Source organism: Panthera pardus, unplaced genomic scaffold (genome assembly GCF_024362965.1).
Source record: "Panthera pardus isolate Hobbes unplaced genomic scaffold, ASM2436296v1 HiC_scaffold_24, whole genome shotgun sequence".
Taxonomy (NCBI): Eukaryota; Metazoa; Chordata; class Mammalia; order Carnivora; family Felidae; genus Panthera; species Panthera pardus.
Window position 1 is genome coordinate 29920232 of NW_026526810.1, and position 18499 is coordinate 29938730.

At 35.4% G+C, this 18499-nt stretch overlaps 1 protein-coding gene across 7 annotated transcripts in view; it reads right to left on the reverse strand.

Annotated features, from left to right (window-relative positions):
* The window catches only part of PIAS1 (protein inhibitor of activated STAT 1), a 128701-nt gene that overhangs the window by 10370 nt on the left and 99832 nt on the right, over positions 1-18499 (reverse strand). For all 7 annotated transcript variants that reach the window (XM_053888922.1, XM_053888921.1, XM_019441664.2 and 4 more), the window contains exons 8-11: positions 13474-13547; positions 3291-3451; positions 1376-1506; positions 75-255 (exon numbers count right to left, since the gene is read on the reverse strand). In XM_053888922.1, the coding sequence (XP_053744897.1) occupies positions 75-255; positions 1376-1506; positions 3291-3451; positions 13474-13547 (547 nt within the window). The remainder of the gene's footprint in view (positions 1-74; positions 256-1375; positions 1507-3290; positions 3452-13473; positions 13548-18499) is intronic.

Below are 18499 nucleotides of genomic sequence, written 5' to 3' on the forward strand. Positions count from 1 at the left end.
TACTGGCAGATTTTTTTAAACTGTATTTGCAAAATTAACTTTCCCAATGACTTGTTAAGGTCTCAGTTACTTACCCTTTATTATTTAGTGGTGATGTGGGAGACAGGGAAGGACAGGTCCTCTTGGCAGAAGGCTCTTCCTCCTCTTCATCAGATGAACTGTCTATGGTTAAATCAATCACCTCCACTTTCTTATTTTTATTTGAGGACGGGTGGTGAGAAGCCACCTGATGCTCCAATGTGGAGCTCAAGCATCCTGTGTAGGAATGAGTAAAACACAAGGTAAAAAAGACCCATGACGACACGTCTCTTTTTTCCTCAGTATGTCTATGGGTTAGTTTATCAGTTACAGTTTAGACTTACAATATTGTTAGGGGCAGAGAGTAGAATAGAAAACCAACAGTGGCTCTGTTCCCCTAAGCTTAAAACTACTATTGATTATTGGTTGTTAAAAGTTTTTTGTTTCTAATTTTTTTTATTATTTTTTGAGAGAGAGAGAGACACACACACACACACACACAGAGTACAGGAGAGGGAGGGGCAGAAAGAGAGGCAGACACAGAACTCGAAGCAGGCTCTAGGCTCCGAGCTGTCAGCACAGAGCTGGGTGCAGGGCCCGAACCCACAAACCATGAGATCATGACCTGAAGATCATGACCTGATCTTGAGCTGAAGTCCATGCTCAACCAACTGAGCCACCCAGGTGCCCACCCCCCCCTTTGTTTAAAAGCAAAAAAAAACAAAAACAAAAAAACAATTCTGAATTAGGGCAAACAATCAAAATGTATGTCTACTTCAACATAAAAGCAGTTTGAGGGTAAAGACCATATATTACATATGTACCTAGGATACTTAGGAAATGTATGGTTAACACTTTTTAAATGTCATAGCATCCTTCCAGCAAAAACATACTAAAAACCAGAAAAATAACATAAATGGAAAAGAAACATTCACTAATCTTTACCAAACCTCTTAAAATTTTTAAATGATACCATTTCAAAAGTATGACCTTACAAATGACTTATTTGTTTGTTACTTTGAAATCTTACACCAGAAAAATTTTAAAGCTAGCAAAGTGAATTTAAAAGGAGTTTTACTACTTCTGAACATTTAATCAATAATTTAATAGAGTTATTGAGCTACCCATAAACTGCTGAGTTTTTCGGAAATGTGTACTTTTTTAAAAAACTTATTTTTTTCCAGTAATCTCTACATCCAACATGAGGTTCAAGCTCACAACCCCAAAATCAAGAGTCGCATGCTCTACCAACTGAGTCAGCCAGGCACCCCCAGAAATATATACATTTTAATAGTAAAAATCAAGGCTACACAATAACAGGGAGACTGCCCCACCCTTCTGGAAAACCAGCACTCACCATCAACTCCATTATAAGAGGCAGAAACTTCCTGTACTTCCTTTTTGGATCTCATAGGTGCCCAAGAGCCATCCTCCTTAAACTGTATTTCATCACAGTCTGTACAGTACTTTAGGATTTCCATAAACAAGCTATAAAAAGCAATTGGTCCTTTGAATATCACATTCTAAATGAAAACAGACTAGAAGTATTACTGTTCAAAAAACATTCAGACCTCCTATATTTTGTACAAGTATAAATGAGAAAGGAGAAAGAAGAAAGCAGAACAGATAAGTTATATTTGTTCTCAAATTTTAGGGCTAAATAGGAATATAGTTACTTAAATTATGGTACCTTATATGAGCAAATATTATGTAACTATGAAAAATGAAGTTTTCAAACATTTTTAATAATAGGGGAAAATACATACAGAAAGTGGGAAGAGGCCAAGAAAATAAAATTCTTCATTTTAAAAATAAAATTCTGTGTGTGAGTGGTATATAAACAGCAGTTATTTCTGACTGGTGATATTATGAGTAGTTCTATTTCTCCTTTATATTCTTGTGCATAGTCCAAAGTATCTACAATAAGCATATCTTATTTGATAAACTGAAGCCATACATACAAAAAATATGTACTGAATGTTAAGTCTCCTTGAAAAATAACATGCAGATATTAAGAAATGAGATTTGCAAGACAGTGTATAAAACTGTCAAATTCTGAAATGAAACCAAAGGCTAAAAAATATTAATACTGTAAAATCACAATTACGTGAAAACAAAAATTAGAAAATACACCACAAAACCCTTTCATTTTCCTATGTTTTTCAGGTTTTCTTAAATGTGTGTATAGACATGTGCACATGAGTATATGGTTTTTAAAATAAAAAAAAATCCCAATTGATGGGGGGAGGGGATCTAGAGCTATATAATATACAGAGTTGGTAAAATATCATTCAATTTAGATTTATCAGTGATCACTGTCATTTCTAAAAAATTAAACATAAAACATTTAAGTTACATGTTTACTCTTTTCCCACGTTTGGCCTGACATCTTTCAAGCTCTAGGTTACACTGTATTGCTAAATGTATTCCGCTCCTTATGTTACATCTTCAGGCTCCTATGTTTTCTCAAATGCTGTAGATAAGCTGCCTTAAGTGTCTTGCTAGAGTACAGGAAATATCAAGAAGATCCTTCTTTTCACAATTTATCCTTGTTCAGCGGCAAAAAGGACAAGAAAGGAGTCTAGAGAATAGGGGTGCATTTAGAGAAACACTCCAAGATGTCTGGAAGGACAGAGAAAACACAGGAGTGTTAAAAAAAAAAAAAAAAAAAAAAAGATAACTGACTATTGTGATGCCGTAGGCGGACAAGAAAGACAAAGACAAGTACCTCAGAGGAAACAGAAACAAAGAAAGCTGCTATTCAGCATGTTGATCAGTTATGAAGCCCTTACAGCCCTTACAGTGGGGAACAGGTATGATGAACCAGGACTGAAGGAGAAAAATCTGCAAAAATACGTTAGCTTCTACTAAAAAAGCCTAATGGGGGTGTGCTGAAATTAGCCAGAGTGTCACAGTCCTGCCATTCCTTCTCTAATATGGCCTACATGGCTGGGACAGATGGGACTCATGTTAGGAAAAGGTGTAAGCATACCCTGCTTACAGCCAGTGCTACTTTAAATGGTAAAAGTCAGGAGAGACAGACGGTAAAGCATACACTTCCCAAACGGAGGACATCAAGTTAAAAGGGAAAAATGCTCACAATATTAATTACTTACTTTGAAAAGTATTAATTTCGAGAATCATGGAAATTCTAAAAACGTACTACTTAGAAAACACTACCTGCAGAATTTTCATCCTAAACCTGATAGATCACAAATTCAGATAATAGATGGTCATTCCAAGGCATAAGGAAACACTTTAAATCGACATACCCATCAATAATAAGGTGTTCATACGGAGCCTTCTTATCACAGACAGGACAAACCCAGGTTGGTTTTTTCTCATTCATCTGAATGTAAAGAGTTGCATCAAAACACTGTAGATGAGAACATGTTAGGGCCCGACATGGAATTGTCAGCCGCATTTTACCAAGCTTGAAAAGAGAGAGACAAAAGCAAATATTAGACAATGGTCATTCAATTTAAGTTTTGATAAAAATCTCCTGAAACGCAATGTGTATGTATTCTGACTTAAAGCATATTGTATTTACTTTTCATCAATATGAAAGAACATTAAATACATTTCCTATGAACCCTACATATTAAAAAAATTATAGGATTTCTTTAGATATTAAACACAGTGACTCTGGAAAGTCTACAGGGGCACCTGGGTGGCTCAGCTGGTTAAGCGTCCGACTTTGGCTCAAGTCGAGGTCTCACGGTTCATGAGTTTGAGTCCCGTGTCAGGCTCTATGCTGACAGTTCAGAGCCTGGAGCCTGCTTCAGATTCTGTGTCTCCCTCTCTCTCTGACCCTCCACAACTCACAGTCTGTCTCTCTCTCTCTCTCTCTCTCTCTCTCAAAAATAAATAAACATTAAAAAAATAAAATAAAATAAAAAAAGTCTACATCAAGGGTTATTCCACCTCACATCCATAGCTCACAGATTAGCTTTTGGGAGAAAGAACCATGAATCCCTTAAAATTGTATGCCAAATTCTGTAAGGGTGTGCATTTTTCCAAAAAGAGCGCTGTCACCAAATTCTCAGAGTAGTCCCTCATCTAAAAAAGTTATAAACCACTTTACAAAGGATTTGAGGAAATGAAAAAAGAATGTCACATTAAATACTGCAAGATAACAGATGTGAAGACATTCAACCTGATCTCTGAATGAGATCCCTAGGATGTCTGGCATAGTTGCCAAACGGCAGCTCTGAGAAGGAAGTCGAGTGTGTGCACTCTCTGTACTTCTCCCCTCCCTGGGCATTATCACACACTATTCGGCAAACATCCCTAGACCTAGCATCTCCACCATGTTATGAGACTTCCTCTTCTCGCCTTAAGCTGAGGTTAAATAGCCTGCCTATGAAAAATGAAACCTACTTCATCCGGTCCCTGAGATGGTAGCTTGCGCCCCGGGCACAGAAGCTGCACTGCGAGCTGCCGTATCACGACTCCTTTCCTGGAGGCCACATCGCACGGTGCAGCTGGGTTGCCACCGTTCCCTGCCCCCCTGCCCAAAGGCTACAATGGCTATACAGTATGAAAGTTATCTACTTTCAATAACCACACTGTTTGCGAACCAGGAAAAGATTCTGGACATAATCTGCAAGCTTGAAAAATATAAAGGCTCGAAAAGGGTAGGAGTTAAATGCAGAAAAAAAGAGGAAAAGAGTTTTGGCTCAGAAGAATTTCAGGAAAATGTGCAATTTCCTAGTCTACCAAGGAAATTAACTGTCATTTGTGGTCCTAAATTATTGTTCTGGTACCAATGATTTACTGTGCCTCTAGGAAAGGCACTTAACCTTTCTGGGCCTCTTTTTCTATCTCCAAAGCAACACTGCTTCCTCCTCACTTCAACAGGATGTAGTGATCGAGAACAAAACAGGACCCAGAATGTGCCATAAACTTGTGAGAAGGGAGTAGCGCCAGCTCCGTGTCAGAAGCATGGACAGGGGAGACACAGAGAAAACTGATAGCTCCTTTCTCTGGGTGCCCACCCCACCCTGTGCGTGATAATGTACTATCTGTTTATGTATCTGTCGCCTTCTACCAGAAATACACCCGACTCAGTTCCTCATCCCTGGCACCTGGAAATGTGCTATATACAGCAGGAAGACGGTCCTGTGTGTGGACACTTAAGGCTTTGTGCTCACTGAGGAGCTCTGGGAGGGAGCACTCATGGAGAGTGTGAGGCCCTACACAGCACTTTATGAGCCTGTCCCGAGTACGAATTCTGGAGTTAGACTACCTAGGTTTGAATCCTGGCCACGCTAGGTAGTGTGTGAATCCTGAATGTCATTCAGTCTCCCTGAGCCTCAGCTTTGTAAAATGGGGATAAAAATACCATCTACATCTTAAGACTGTGGGATTTAAACTGTATTTACTGTATGCTGCCGGACACATAGTAAGTGCTCAGTATATGTTCCCCCATTACAATAAAACTACAGAACCACTATTTGCTTCCAATTACTTTGTCAGCTAGTGGGAGACACACCCCCATTTCAGCTCAGTACTTCTTCCATTCTGCGCTCACATAAGATTAGGCAACTCATTACTCCTTTCTACTCTTTGATTCAATATTTATGATTTGATTTACACAAGCACCTGATAAAAAGGCCAAAAAGGACAAACTAGTTCTTATAACAGAAGAATACCTATTTGCTGTTAGCCAAGACATGCTGCATTAGTCTAGAAACATTTTCCAAAGAACAATCTGGATGGTGATGCTAAATTAATTTTTTATATCTTAAAGCACACCTTAACTTACCTGTGAAATACAAATTCCTACCGCTTAAATACTAAGTAGAGAAATCACAGACTTGAAAATCCTAGACAAATAAAGTAATTGTGGATAAAGTCCATGTAGTACAGAACTAGTGAGCCACTTCTGATAGTTTATGAAGACAATGGATGCGAAGGAAGAAGACTATTTTCAGAATGCAAGCCACACAGCCACAGAACTTATACTCTGAAAAGCAGTTAACTTTCTAAACAATCGTCTCACATGCCTCCCTCCCCCCTCATAATCCTCACTTGGTCAGCTCACCTTTTTGGTGAGAGAGTAACTCTCAAGCCCTAATGATCAGCCACACTGACAAATTTGTCTACAGGATTTTTAAGGAACACTGCTAAGTGAATGCTGCAGGAAACACATTTATAAATGGGGACAGAAAAAGAAAAGTTCCCTTGCAAATGCACTGTTGATTAGCTGTCACAAAACGCTTTGCTTCAAAGAATCACGAAGTAACTGTTAATGTGGTAATACTCCCCATACTTCTGATTTTGAAAACAATCTCTAAATCCTAAATATTTATCTACAAATGGACACTGATTTCTCTAACATGGTATTAGGAGAAAAGCAGGGCTTTAAACATCTTCATCTCATAATTACAAATTCCCCTTTGTCCTTCATAGGACATTGGATATTTGCATCATTTGCAAATAAACACTCTGTACGCAACCCCCAAACAAGTTTTCCAATGCCACTAGCCCTACTATAATATATAATTGTACTACTTAGTAACTGATGGCGCTGTAAGAGAAAATACCCTATATCCTAGAGATGTTCAAGCTAGCTTATGTCCAAAGGACCTTAGAGAGTCAACAATATGTATTTTTAAATCTGGTAAAAAGAAAGGAATAGTGATATCAAGAATAATTTCACTTTTTCTTCATTGTCATCATTTCATAAATTCCCAAGGAGTTTATTTTTTTCTTTTATCAACTCCAAGTCATTTGTATTGAAGTTCATAGGTCTGGGGAATATCTTACAAAGTAGGTTCTCAAACATTCTTCCAGCTGTATTTTTAATAAATCAGAACTAAAAAATTCCCAAAGAACAAAAACATTTCTAATTATTTTCATTGCCTTTAGCTAAATGTTCACAAACAACAGAAACTCATTTATTTTGAGCTGTGTATATCACAACAAGGGCAATTCAAATGCACAGTCAGACATCATATTTACATATTTCAAAGGGAACAAATCTTTTTTATTATTCTATAAATTTGATATATAGATGAGTTGTCATTACTAAGTTTGACTTTTTAGAATAAAAACATACCTAAAATATACTGCCTTAATGTTCCAGAATAATTGTAAAGGGATTTTCCCTTTAGCCAAACAGAAATCCATAAAAGTATTATAATTACGGATTATATATACATAGTTTTTTTTCTGTATCCTGAATTTTAAAAGCAGATGTCAATTTAAAATGAACTGCTAAAACTGTTGAAACTAAAAAGGGAAGAAACGGTGGTGATATGGAAAGAAAAATTAAAAGCTGGTGCACTAAATTAAGAGGTGCAAGTGGCAAGACGTGATTAACATTTTCTAATAATATAGAGATCACCTGAACTATAACATTTAGAACTAGTTCTATAAGTAAAAACATCAAGATTTATATTACAGTGCTCATTTATGTGAATAAATGCTTCATCTAATGATATAAACATCATATATATTAGAACAACTGTAAACACTTTTAAAAGGACACTGCAGAAAAACAAGACTTCTTCCAGTGATTTAAATGGGAAATGAAGCTTCTGCACTTTTCTAAATTTCTCATAGTCTCTAACCGGGGATGACAAGAAAACACATGGAGGGGGAAAATAGATAAATTGGGGCTTGGGGGAAGGAGGGGAGGATAAGCAGGTATCTTTTTTTTGTTTGTTTTTAATCTTTGTCTTCTTCCTACCTTCCACTCACTTGGTTTGTGAGCCATTTTCCTAAATGTTAAAAAATGCCAGCTTCCTTTACACCATAGTCTATTGTAACATTTACCTAGTTACTTAAGAATCCACCCCATGACTCTGCAGCCTATATTTTTTTACTGTGGTAAAGCGTGTAACATTAAATTTAACACTATAACCATATCTAAGCATGCAATTCAGTAGTGTTAAGTATATTCACGTTGTTGTGCAAGAGATGTCTAGAACTTTTTCGTCTTGCAACACCGAAATTCTATAACCACTGATTCCTCCTCCCCTCAGCCCTTGGCAATCACCTTTCTATTTCCTGTTTCTATGATTTTGACTGCTTTAGATACTTCATATGAGTGGAATCATAGAGTATTCCTTTTTTTGTGACTGGCTTATTTGCTTATCAGAATGATTTAGAGTTTCATCCACGTTGTAGCACATGACATGGTTTTCTTCTTTTTAAATGCCACATAATATTCCGTTGTATGTATATACCACATTTTCTTTGTCCATTCATCTCTCAATATACAGTTGGATTATAAGAACCTCTTGGCTATTACGAATCATGTTGTAATGAACATGGGTGTGCAAATTACCTCTTCGAGATCCTGCTTTAAGTTCTTTTGGATATATACCCAGAAAAGGAATTGCTGGACCATGGGGTAATCTTATTTTTCATTTTTTCTGAGAAACTTCCATACTGTTTTCCATAAGGGCTGCAGCATTTTACCTTCCCACCAACAGTGCGCAAGAGTTCCAGTGCCTCTGCATCCTCACCAACACCTGCTATCTTCTTTTAATAGTGGCCATCCTGATGGGTATGAAGAGATAACTCATGCGGTTTTGATTTGCAATTCCTTAGTGATTAGCAGTGTAGTACATCTTTCTATGTGTTTATTGGCCATTTGTAAATCTTCTTTAGAGAACTCTCTATTCAAGTCCTTTGCCCATTTTTAAATCAGGTTGTTTTGTTATTGTTCTTGTTGAGGTATATAAGTGTCTTACATATTCCAGATGTTAACCCCTTATCAGATATATGATTTGCAATGATCTTCCATTCCACAGGTTGTCTTTTCACTCAGTTGTTTTGTTTGTTTTGTTGACATGCAGAAGTTTCTAAAGTTTGGGGTAGCCCGTTTGTCTATTTTTGCTTTTGTTGCCTGTGCTTTTGGTGTTATATCCAAGAAATCATTGTGAAATTCAATGAAGCTTTTCCCTACATTTTCTTCTAGGAGTTTAAAAGTTCAAGGTCTTAGGTTTTAGGTCTTTAATTCATTTTGAGTTATCTTTTGCATATGGTGTAAAGTAAGGGTCCAATTCCTTATTTTTCATATGAATACCCAGTTTTCTCAACACCATTTGTTAAAGAGACTGTCATTTCCTGGCACTCTTGTTGAAAAGGAACTTGGCCCATAAATACAAGAGTTTGTTTCTGAGTTCTCTATTCTGTCCCATTAGTCTACATTGTCTACCTTATGTCCATGCCACACTATCTTAATTACTGTTGCTTTGTAGTATGTTTTGAGGTCAGGGAATGTGAGGGTTCAAACTCTGTTTTCATTAAGATATTGCTTTGGCTCCCTGGGGTCCTTTGAGATTCCACAGGAATTTTAAGATTTTCTTTCCATTTTCTGCAAAAAATGCCATTGAAATTTTTTTTTTTTTAATGTTTATTTTTGAGAGAGAGAGAGCACGAGTACGAGCAGGGGAGGGTTACAGAGAGAGAGGGAGACAGAATCCCAAACAGGCTCTGTGCCATCAGCACAGAGCCTGATACAGGGCTTGCACTCACGAACCATGAGATCACAACCTGAGTCGAAATCAAGAGTCAGACGCTTAACCTAGACACCGCTCTATTGGGATTTTGATAGGATTGCACTGAATCTGTAAATCACTTCGGGTAGAATATTTTAACAATATTCAGCCTCTAATCCATGGACCTGGGATGTCTTTCCATTTACTTATGTCTTCTTTAGTTTCTTTCAGCAATGTTTCATAGTTCTCAGTGTACAAGTCTTTTGTTTCCATGGTTAAGGTTCTTCCTGAGTATTTTATTCTTTTTGATGTAATCATAAATGGGACTGTTTTCTTAATTTCCATTTTGGATTGCTGACTGCTAGTATTTAGAAACACAACTAAGATTTTGTATCCTGCTGAATTTGCTTATTAATTCTAACAGTTTTTTGTGGAATCTTTAGGGTTTTCTATACAATAGATCATGTCATCTATGAACAGAGATGATTTTACTTCCTTTCCAATTTATATGTTTTATTTCTTTTTCTTGTGTAATTGCTCTGGCTAGAATTTCCAGTACTGTGTTGAACAGCAGCGATGAGGGTGAGCATTCTTGTTCCTGATCTTAGGGGAAGAACCTTCAGTCATTCTGTGCTGAGTACCATGTTCACTGTGGGCTTTTCAGGTACAGCTTTTATTATGTTGAAAAGGCTTCCTTCTATTCCTGGGTGGCCGAGTGGTTTTAGGAGGAAAGGGTATTGAAATGCTTTTCTGCATTAAGATAATCATGTGGTTTTTGTCCTTCATTTTGGTAATGTGGCATATCACATTGATTCATTTTTGTATGCTGACCCATCTTTACATTCCAGCTACAGATCCTACTTGGTCATGGTGTGTGATTTTTTTTTAATGTGTCTGGTTTTGGGATCAGGGTAATGTTGACTTCAGAGAATGAGTTCGGGAGTATTCTCTCCTTTTCAATTCTTTGGAAAAGTTTAAAAAGGATTGGTGTTATCTCTAAACGTTTGGTAGGATTCTCTGGTGAGGGCACTGGGGTGCTGGACTTTTTTCTCTGTTGGGAGATTTTTGATTGGTGCTTCAATTGCTTCACTAGGTATAGGTTCAGGTTTCTTATGTCTTCATGATTCAGTCTTGGTAGGTTGTATGTTTCTAGGATTTATCTATTTAAGTTATCCAGTCTGTTGGAATATAATTGTTCATAGTAGTTTGTTACAATCCTTTTTATTTCTGTCATATTAGATCATCAGTTGTAGTATCTTCTCTTTCATTTCTCATTTTAGCTACTGGAGTCTCCCCTCTTTTTGCTTGGTCTAACTAAGGGTTTGACAATTTTGTTGATTGTTTTGAAAAACCAACTCTCAGTCTCATTGGTTTTTTTTTTCCTATTGTTTTTCTATTCTCTGTTTCATTTATCTCTCTGCAAATCTTGGTTATTTCCTTCCTTCTGCTGACTTTGGGTTTAGTTTTTTTTTTTTCTTTTCTTTTTCTAGTATCTTGAGGCATAATGTTAGGTTGTTGTTTGAGATCTTTCCTTTTTTAACGTAAGTATTAACTACTATAAACTTCCCTCTTCCTGCTGCTTTTGCTGCATCCCATAAGTTTTGGTATATTTTGTTTTTATTCTCATTTGTCTCCTGATTATTTGTGACTTCTTCTTTGACACGTTGGTTAAGAGTGTGTTGTTTAATTTCCATCTATTTGTGGATTTTCATGTTTTCCTTCTGCTACTGATTTCTAGTTTCATCCCACTGTGGTCAGAGAAGATACTTTGTATGACTTAAACTTGTTAAGGCTTGTTTTGTGCCCTAACACGTGATCTACCTTGAAGAATGTTCCAACTGCACTTAAGATTATGTAATCTACTGTTGTTGGACCTACTTTGTAAGGTCCAATTGGTCTATAATGTTTAAGTCCTCTGCCTCCTTAGTGACTTTCTGGCTGGTTATTTTACTTATAACTGAAAGTGGGGTATCAAGTTTTCTGCTATTATTGTGTTGCTTTCTAGTTCTCCCTTTAGCTCTGTCAGCAATTACATCATGTATTTGGGAAATAATTTTAATAATAATATAAAAAGGCTGGAGTCAAAACAATTTGCCTAAAAAGACTAGATATAATAAGGAATAAAACGGTAGAAGGATATATGCCAAATGATAGGATTTGGTGGGTTTTATTAACTCCACTGTATTTCTGTAATTTTACAAAAGCTTAATAATGAAGATGGGTTCCCTTAGCAATAATTATAAGGCAAAAAGTTTTTTTTTTTTGTTTTTTTTTTTTTATTTTTTTTTTTTATTTTTGGGACAGAGAGAGACAGAGCATGAACGGGGGAGGGGCAGAGAGAGAGGGAGACACAGAATCGGAAACAGGCTCCAGGCTCCGAGCCATCAGCCCAGAGCCTGACGCGGGGCTCGAACTCACGGACCGCGAGATCGTGACCTGGCTGAAGTCGGACGCTTAACCGACTGCGCCACCCAGGCGCCCTGGCAAAAAGTTTTTTAAGAGCTTCATCAAATATAGTATTATAAATGAATTCAAGAGCTAATGACTTTTTCATCTTGTGTTTGAGATTTTATAAATTATAAAAGACTAAGATGTAGGACAAATAACATTTAATTTGTTTCAATTCTTTGTTTATTTAAGAATACAATAACTTCATCTTTGTCTTAGATTAGTCGGATTTCAATATTCAAAGCTTTCAATATCAAGTCTGCCTGAACAATCCAGGCAAATCAGGAAACAGCTGTGTCCTCTCAGTCTTCACACTTTCTCCCTAATTTAGGTATGATTAATTTGATTAATTATAAAAAGGTAATTAAAATGTCAAAGTAATTTACTCCTAGTTTTTCACATATTTTTGTATGAAAACCACATTCAATTACCACTCCTACAACTGGTGGGCCTAACATCAAACTAGTTAAGCAATAAAGCTTTTTGAGAAAATGTTCACTTATTTATTTTGAGAGAGAAAGAGAGTGCACAAGTGGAGGAAGATCAGAGAGAGAGAGGGAGGGAGGAAGGGAGAGAGAGAGTAAGAGAAAGAGAGAATCCCAGGCAGGCTCCATGCTATCAGCGCAGAGCCCAACATGGGTCTCAATCTCATGAATCATGAGATCATGACCTGAGCCGAAATCAAGAGTTGGACATTTAACCGACTGAACCACCCAGGTGCCCCCAAGAAATAAATCTTATCACATCTTTGGGGGAAACTTTTTCACTACACGTTTAATCATCCTGGTATGCTTTGGGCCTTATTTATATTCATTTTGTACAAATGATTTTGACCTCATTTTCTGGTTTAAAAACATTTCTGTTTTTTCATGCATAATCAATGCAGTTATTCAAGCTAAATAGAATAGTTTTTAATCGGTGGATTCTTACAACGCAGACATTGCTGGCAAAATGGTTAAACTTAATGTGTGAGTAAGTCATGGCTAGATTTCTATTCGAAAGGATATTATTTTTAAAAATGTAATTTTAGGAGTGCCTGGATGGTTCAGTCAGTTAAGCATCCGACTCGATTTCGGCTCTGGTCATGATCTCACTGTGAGTTTGGAGCCCCACGTCAGGTTCCTTGCTAACAGTGCAGAGTCTGCTTGGGATTCTCTCTCTCCCTCTCTCTCTGCTTCTTATCCGCTTGTTCACTCACTCTCTCAAAATAAATTAAAACAAACATTAAAAAATGCAATTTTAATAAATACACCAAGATAATACATATTCCTTATTTGAACACTTTACACTTGAGTCTGAGAGACAATCATGAGTCACAAGCAATATTTAAATATATCTTACTAAGAGTAGAAAATTTTTATAGACTTAAAAATTTGGTTAGATTCCAAATCCTGTGACTAAATAATAATGTCTTTCTACTTTTCAGAAACTGTGACAAAGGTGGGCATATTTCAAAAGTAAAACATAATACTGCAAATACCAGGAATACTTCATGAAAGGAGAAAAATGTATGTTGAATCTTCTGAAAGGCAAATATTAGTTTAACACTTACTGGACATAGTAGAGAAACCCTTAGGCTGGTTGTAGCTATTTCACTGTCTGGATCCGCAGTCAATTTCTCTTTAACTGACATTCATTGAAGAGAAAACAAACAAACAGAACATGTTGATTAAAGATACATCAGTGACGCAACATTAGAAAAAGAATAAGGAACTTAAAATGAGGAAGCTTAAAAAAAATGAACTCAAAAATAATCCGTTCAATTATTTCCAATTAATTGAATGGAAAGATAAAAACAATTACATGGTTTATAACTTCTTCTCATCCATGGAACAAAAACTGCATTGCATTAACATAAAGGAAATCTGTATAGTAAACTGACATAGTCAACTGACGGCAGAATCTTTTCCTTTTATAATTCTAAGAAACTGGATAAAGTTGCTCTTTCTTTTAAATTATGACCAATATTATAAGAAATTAATCAATAGTATAGATAATAGAATTATCAACATTTATAAATTTTTCCAAAGCTCAGATTATAAAATAATTAATACATTTTATACACCATATTAATTATTCTATTTTTCATTATCTATTTAATTTTTCTATTTTTCTATTAATTCTATTTTCAAATTATAAAAAAGCTCAATTTCTTTTCTTCCACATAATTATTTGAGTTTTATACTTATTTATCCATAAACTAATTATGCTAATATTTTAGGCAAGTCAATTCTCCTCTCCTTATTTGCTTCTAGCAAATAAGAACTCACACACTAGATAATCTCTGGGTCTCTTCAGTTCAAACTTCCTGAGGTTCTTAAGGGATAGGCCACTAGTAATAATGGCTATTCTGCTACTTTCTGTCAGTCTTAAAGGAGTGTAAAGGACCTTTATACTTCTCGCCTGGAATCCTGAGACACATATTTACTTCTGAAAACTTCAATTTGGAACTTTAATTAAATTTCAACACTGAGTTGAGGCTGGAAATGCCTAAATGGTAGTACTCCAATAATTTTAGACATTGTTCCACAATGACTCTGAAGTCTGTATGTGTAAGGGGAGGCCCAAGTGGGAGTGGTTGTGTATATAGTCAATTCCAGTTTAGAGCTGTGGCACAACTAAGTGTGGCTAGAAAGTTAATATATAGTAGAATTAAGAAAACGGGGAGCAGAAAAGTACTCAGATAAGGAAGAATGATTTCAGAGTAGATGTCTATTGTGCTGATAACCATTTATGAGAATGAAGAGTCCTGCCTTTATTAAACATGGTGATCTTTACAATCTGGATTTTTTTTTTTTTTTTGAGATGGTCTACATTTTAGATAGTCTACCTATCTCCATAAATTAGTGAATCTCAACTATGATGCATATTAGAACTACCTATAGAGTTCTGTAACTTATAATTGCTCACTGAGTCAGAATGGGGAAGAGGGACACCAACTGGTTGTTTTTTAAAAGCTCCAGATGTGGTTCTGATGCCAAGCTTAAAGGTCATTTCATTTAGTCTGGAAATTCCAAGTGTCTGAAATATATATAACTCATAGTCTGCATCCCACACCTGAACAGGCATAAAATCCCCGGGTTTTAGTTTGGGAAATATAGTTATCATATCACTTATGCTATTTTTCATATGTCAATTATGGAAACTATACCTGTATCGTTATAGACCCAATCTTAGTCAATCCTTTCTTATAAAGATACATTTAACAAACAGTATCTTTTTAAAAGTAACATAAACATGTAAATAGAATTGTAATGTGATTACTGACCATTCCGCATACCTGCAGCACCCTATCACCACCCTACAAACAGCAATGAGAACAATATGGACTTGATCTATTTAAACTTTCACTGAAATGAAGCAGTAACACAGACCATAATATCAACCTTATGCAAAACAGAGTTCAGTGTTTAGTACTTCCCAAAGAAATTGAAACAGGCGAGGCAACCTGAAGTAGTGGTTAAGAATACAGGATCTTAAAAAAAAAAAAAAAAAAGAAAAGAAAAGAAAAGAAAGAATACAGCCTAACTTAGAATTCAGACTTTAGTCCGGTCATTTAACATTTCTGTGCCTCAGTTGCATCAACTTGTAAATGGTAACAACAGCACTTTATAGCAATGTTCTAAGCATTAAATGAGTTAATACACACAAAATGCTTTAAAATAACCTAATATCACCCTCAATACATATTAGCTACTGCTACTCTTTTTAAAAATGTCATTTGTATTTTCACTTTCTCTAGGAGATGGCAGAGTTTTATGAAATTATTTTAGAATCAGCTTGTCAACTTCTATTAAAAAAAAAGTTTTGCTTTTGCCTTTGCCCTTATAGACTCAATCTTAGTCAATCCTTTCATGTAAAGATACTTTTCAAGATTCTACTAGGATCTTAATTGGACCGAATTTAATGTACAGGTCATTTTGAAGAGAACTGACATCTTTACAATAACAATACTGAATGTTCTGATCCATTAACATGTTATATCTCCCCATTATTCAGGTCTTATTTTAATTTTTCTCAGCATTGTTTTGAAGTTTTCAGAATACAAATATTTTGTGGGACATATTCCTAAGTATTTCATACTTCTGGATGTTACAGTAAACTCTTTGTTTTTTTAATTTCACTTTTCAGTTGTTCAGTGCTAACAGAAATACAACTGATTTATAAATTGTGCATTCTGCAACCTTGCTTAAATTAATATTAGCTCTGGTTGCTTTTTAATAGCTTCTTTAAGTTGTTTTCTACACAGACAATGAAGTCATCTTCAAATAAAGACAATAATTATTTATTCATTTCTAATCTGTTGCTTTATTGTGCTTTTTTTCTTGCTTTACTGTGCTAGCTAGGATCGCAAAGGCAATGCTGAACAAAAATATTAAGAGCTGATACTCTTCCCTTTTTCCCAATCATGGGGGTAAAGCATTCTAATTTCTCACCACTAACTATAATATTAGCTAAAGGCTTTTTGTAAATATCATTTGTTACACTGAGACAGCTCCCTTCTCTTCTATTTTGCTGAGAATTTTATCATGAATAGATACTGAATTTTGACCAAATGTTTCTCCTGCATCAATGGAGATGATCATGTAATTTTTTCTTTTTGTTAAGTTTGCTGAGAAGGTGAATTATACTGATTGATTTTCACATATACTGTATGAACCTAATATTCCTGGGATGAACTCTATTTGGTTAATATAGATTGTCTTTTTAATTTTAGTTGAAGTGTAGTTGACATACCGTATCATAATCTTTTTACATATCGACTTAGAATTGACTTTGCCAACAATTCTGAAAACAAAGTTGGAAGACTATTTGACTTCAAGACTCACTAATCATGACTGTTGTATTGGCATAGGAACAGACATATAGGTCAAGGAAAAATAACAGAGTCCAGAAACATCTATGGTCAAATTGGGTTTTTGAAAGGTGATTAAATGCAGAAAAAGACAGTTTTTTCAAAAATGTTGTTGGAACTGGGTATCTATATGGGGAAAATGAAGCTCTAACCTTACCTTGTATCATATACAAAAATTAATTTAAAAAAAGAATATTTGTGAGCTTAGGTTAGGCAAAGACTTCACAGTATGCAAAAAGCACAAACTATTATATAAAAAGAAATGGGGAAAAGATCTGAACAGACATTGCACCAAAGAAGCTATACAGATAGCAAATAAGCAGAAGGCACCATTAATCATTAGGAAAACGCAAATTAAAATCACAATGAGATACAACTACACACTGACCAAAACAGCTGAAACGCAAAGCAACCTGACAATACCAAGTGGTAGTGAAGATGCAGAAAAACTTGAAATTGCATACACTGTTGGTGGGAATGCAAAAATGGCATATGCATTTTATAAGAAACTGCCAGTCATATCATGTGACAGCAATCCGAGTCCTAATTACCCAAGAGAAATAAAAACATATGTCCACAAAAGTGGGATATCCATATGGAAAATGTAAACATTTTAGCAGCTTTATTTATTTATGACAGTGCAAAACTAGAAACAACCTAAACGTCCGTCAATTGATAAGTGGATAAACAAATGATGATTCAGGTAAATGGAATACTAAGTAATAAAGAGAAAAAAAAACCTACATGGATGAACCTCAAAAGCCATCATACTAAGTTAAAGAAGTCAGACATAAAAAGGTCCATGCTGCAGGCCTTGAGATACCTGACATTTTAGAAAAGACAAAATTACAGAGACAGAAATCACATCAATGGTTATAGGAACTAGGAATAAGGGGCTGAGATGAACTGCAAGGGGCCACAGGGGAACTTTCTGGGATGAAGGACGTTCTATATTTTGATTGTGGCAGTGGTTCATGATTGCATACACCTGTAAAATTCATCAAACTGTACAATTCAAAAGGTGAATTTTTACTTTTGTAAATTATACTTCAATAAAAAAAAACAAAAGAAAAAAGAGAGACAGGAAAGAAAATCATGTTAAATTTAGTCACAGCAAGTAAGGAAAAATAAAATAAGCAAAGTCCTTAAAATGTGAGGGCAAGGAAGGAAAAAATAAATACAGGTTACAATATTTTACCCTGCAACATCAAACAACATGGGGCAAGTCTTCTAGGAATTAAAGTTTTCCTGTGTCACTGTGAGTGCAGTGGTAACAGTATCTTATTATATGACCTATAATGAAGTTATAGCTAGCCACATTAAAATTAATCTTTTTAAAAACCTCTGTTGCCATGACCTATGAGAGTTAGCAACTAGTCGTCACACATGGCTATATTTGAGTTTAAATTAAATATAATTTAAAATTCAGTTCCTCAGTTGCACTGGTCACATTTCAGAACTCAACAGGCACATGTTGCTGGCACCTAACCCATGGGACAGTGCAGATGTACATTTCCATCATCACAGATTTTTCTATTTCTGTTGCTCTAGCTTTTTTTTTTTAATAAGTTCTATCATTCCTTAATATCAGACTATTTTATAGTAATCCTTTTAGAACTTTAAGGTTGTAAACAACTGAATATATTAAATTCAATACTTTATTTAGGCAAGGAAACAGGCACAGAGACCAAATTTTTATTCTGGATTTCTTTAAATCAGTTTA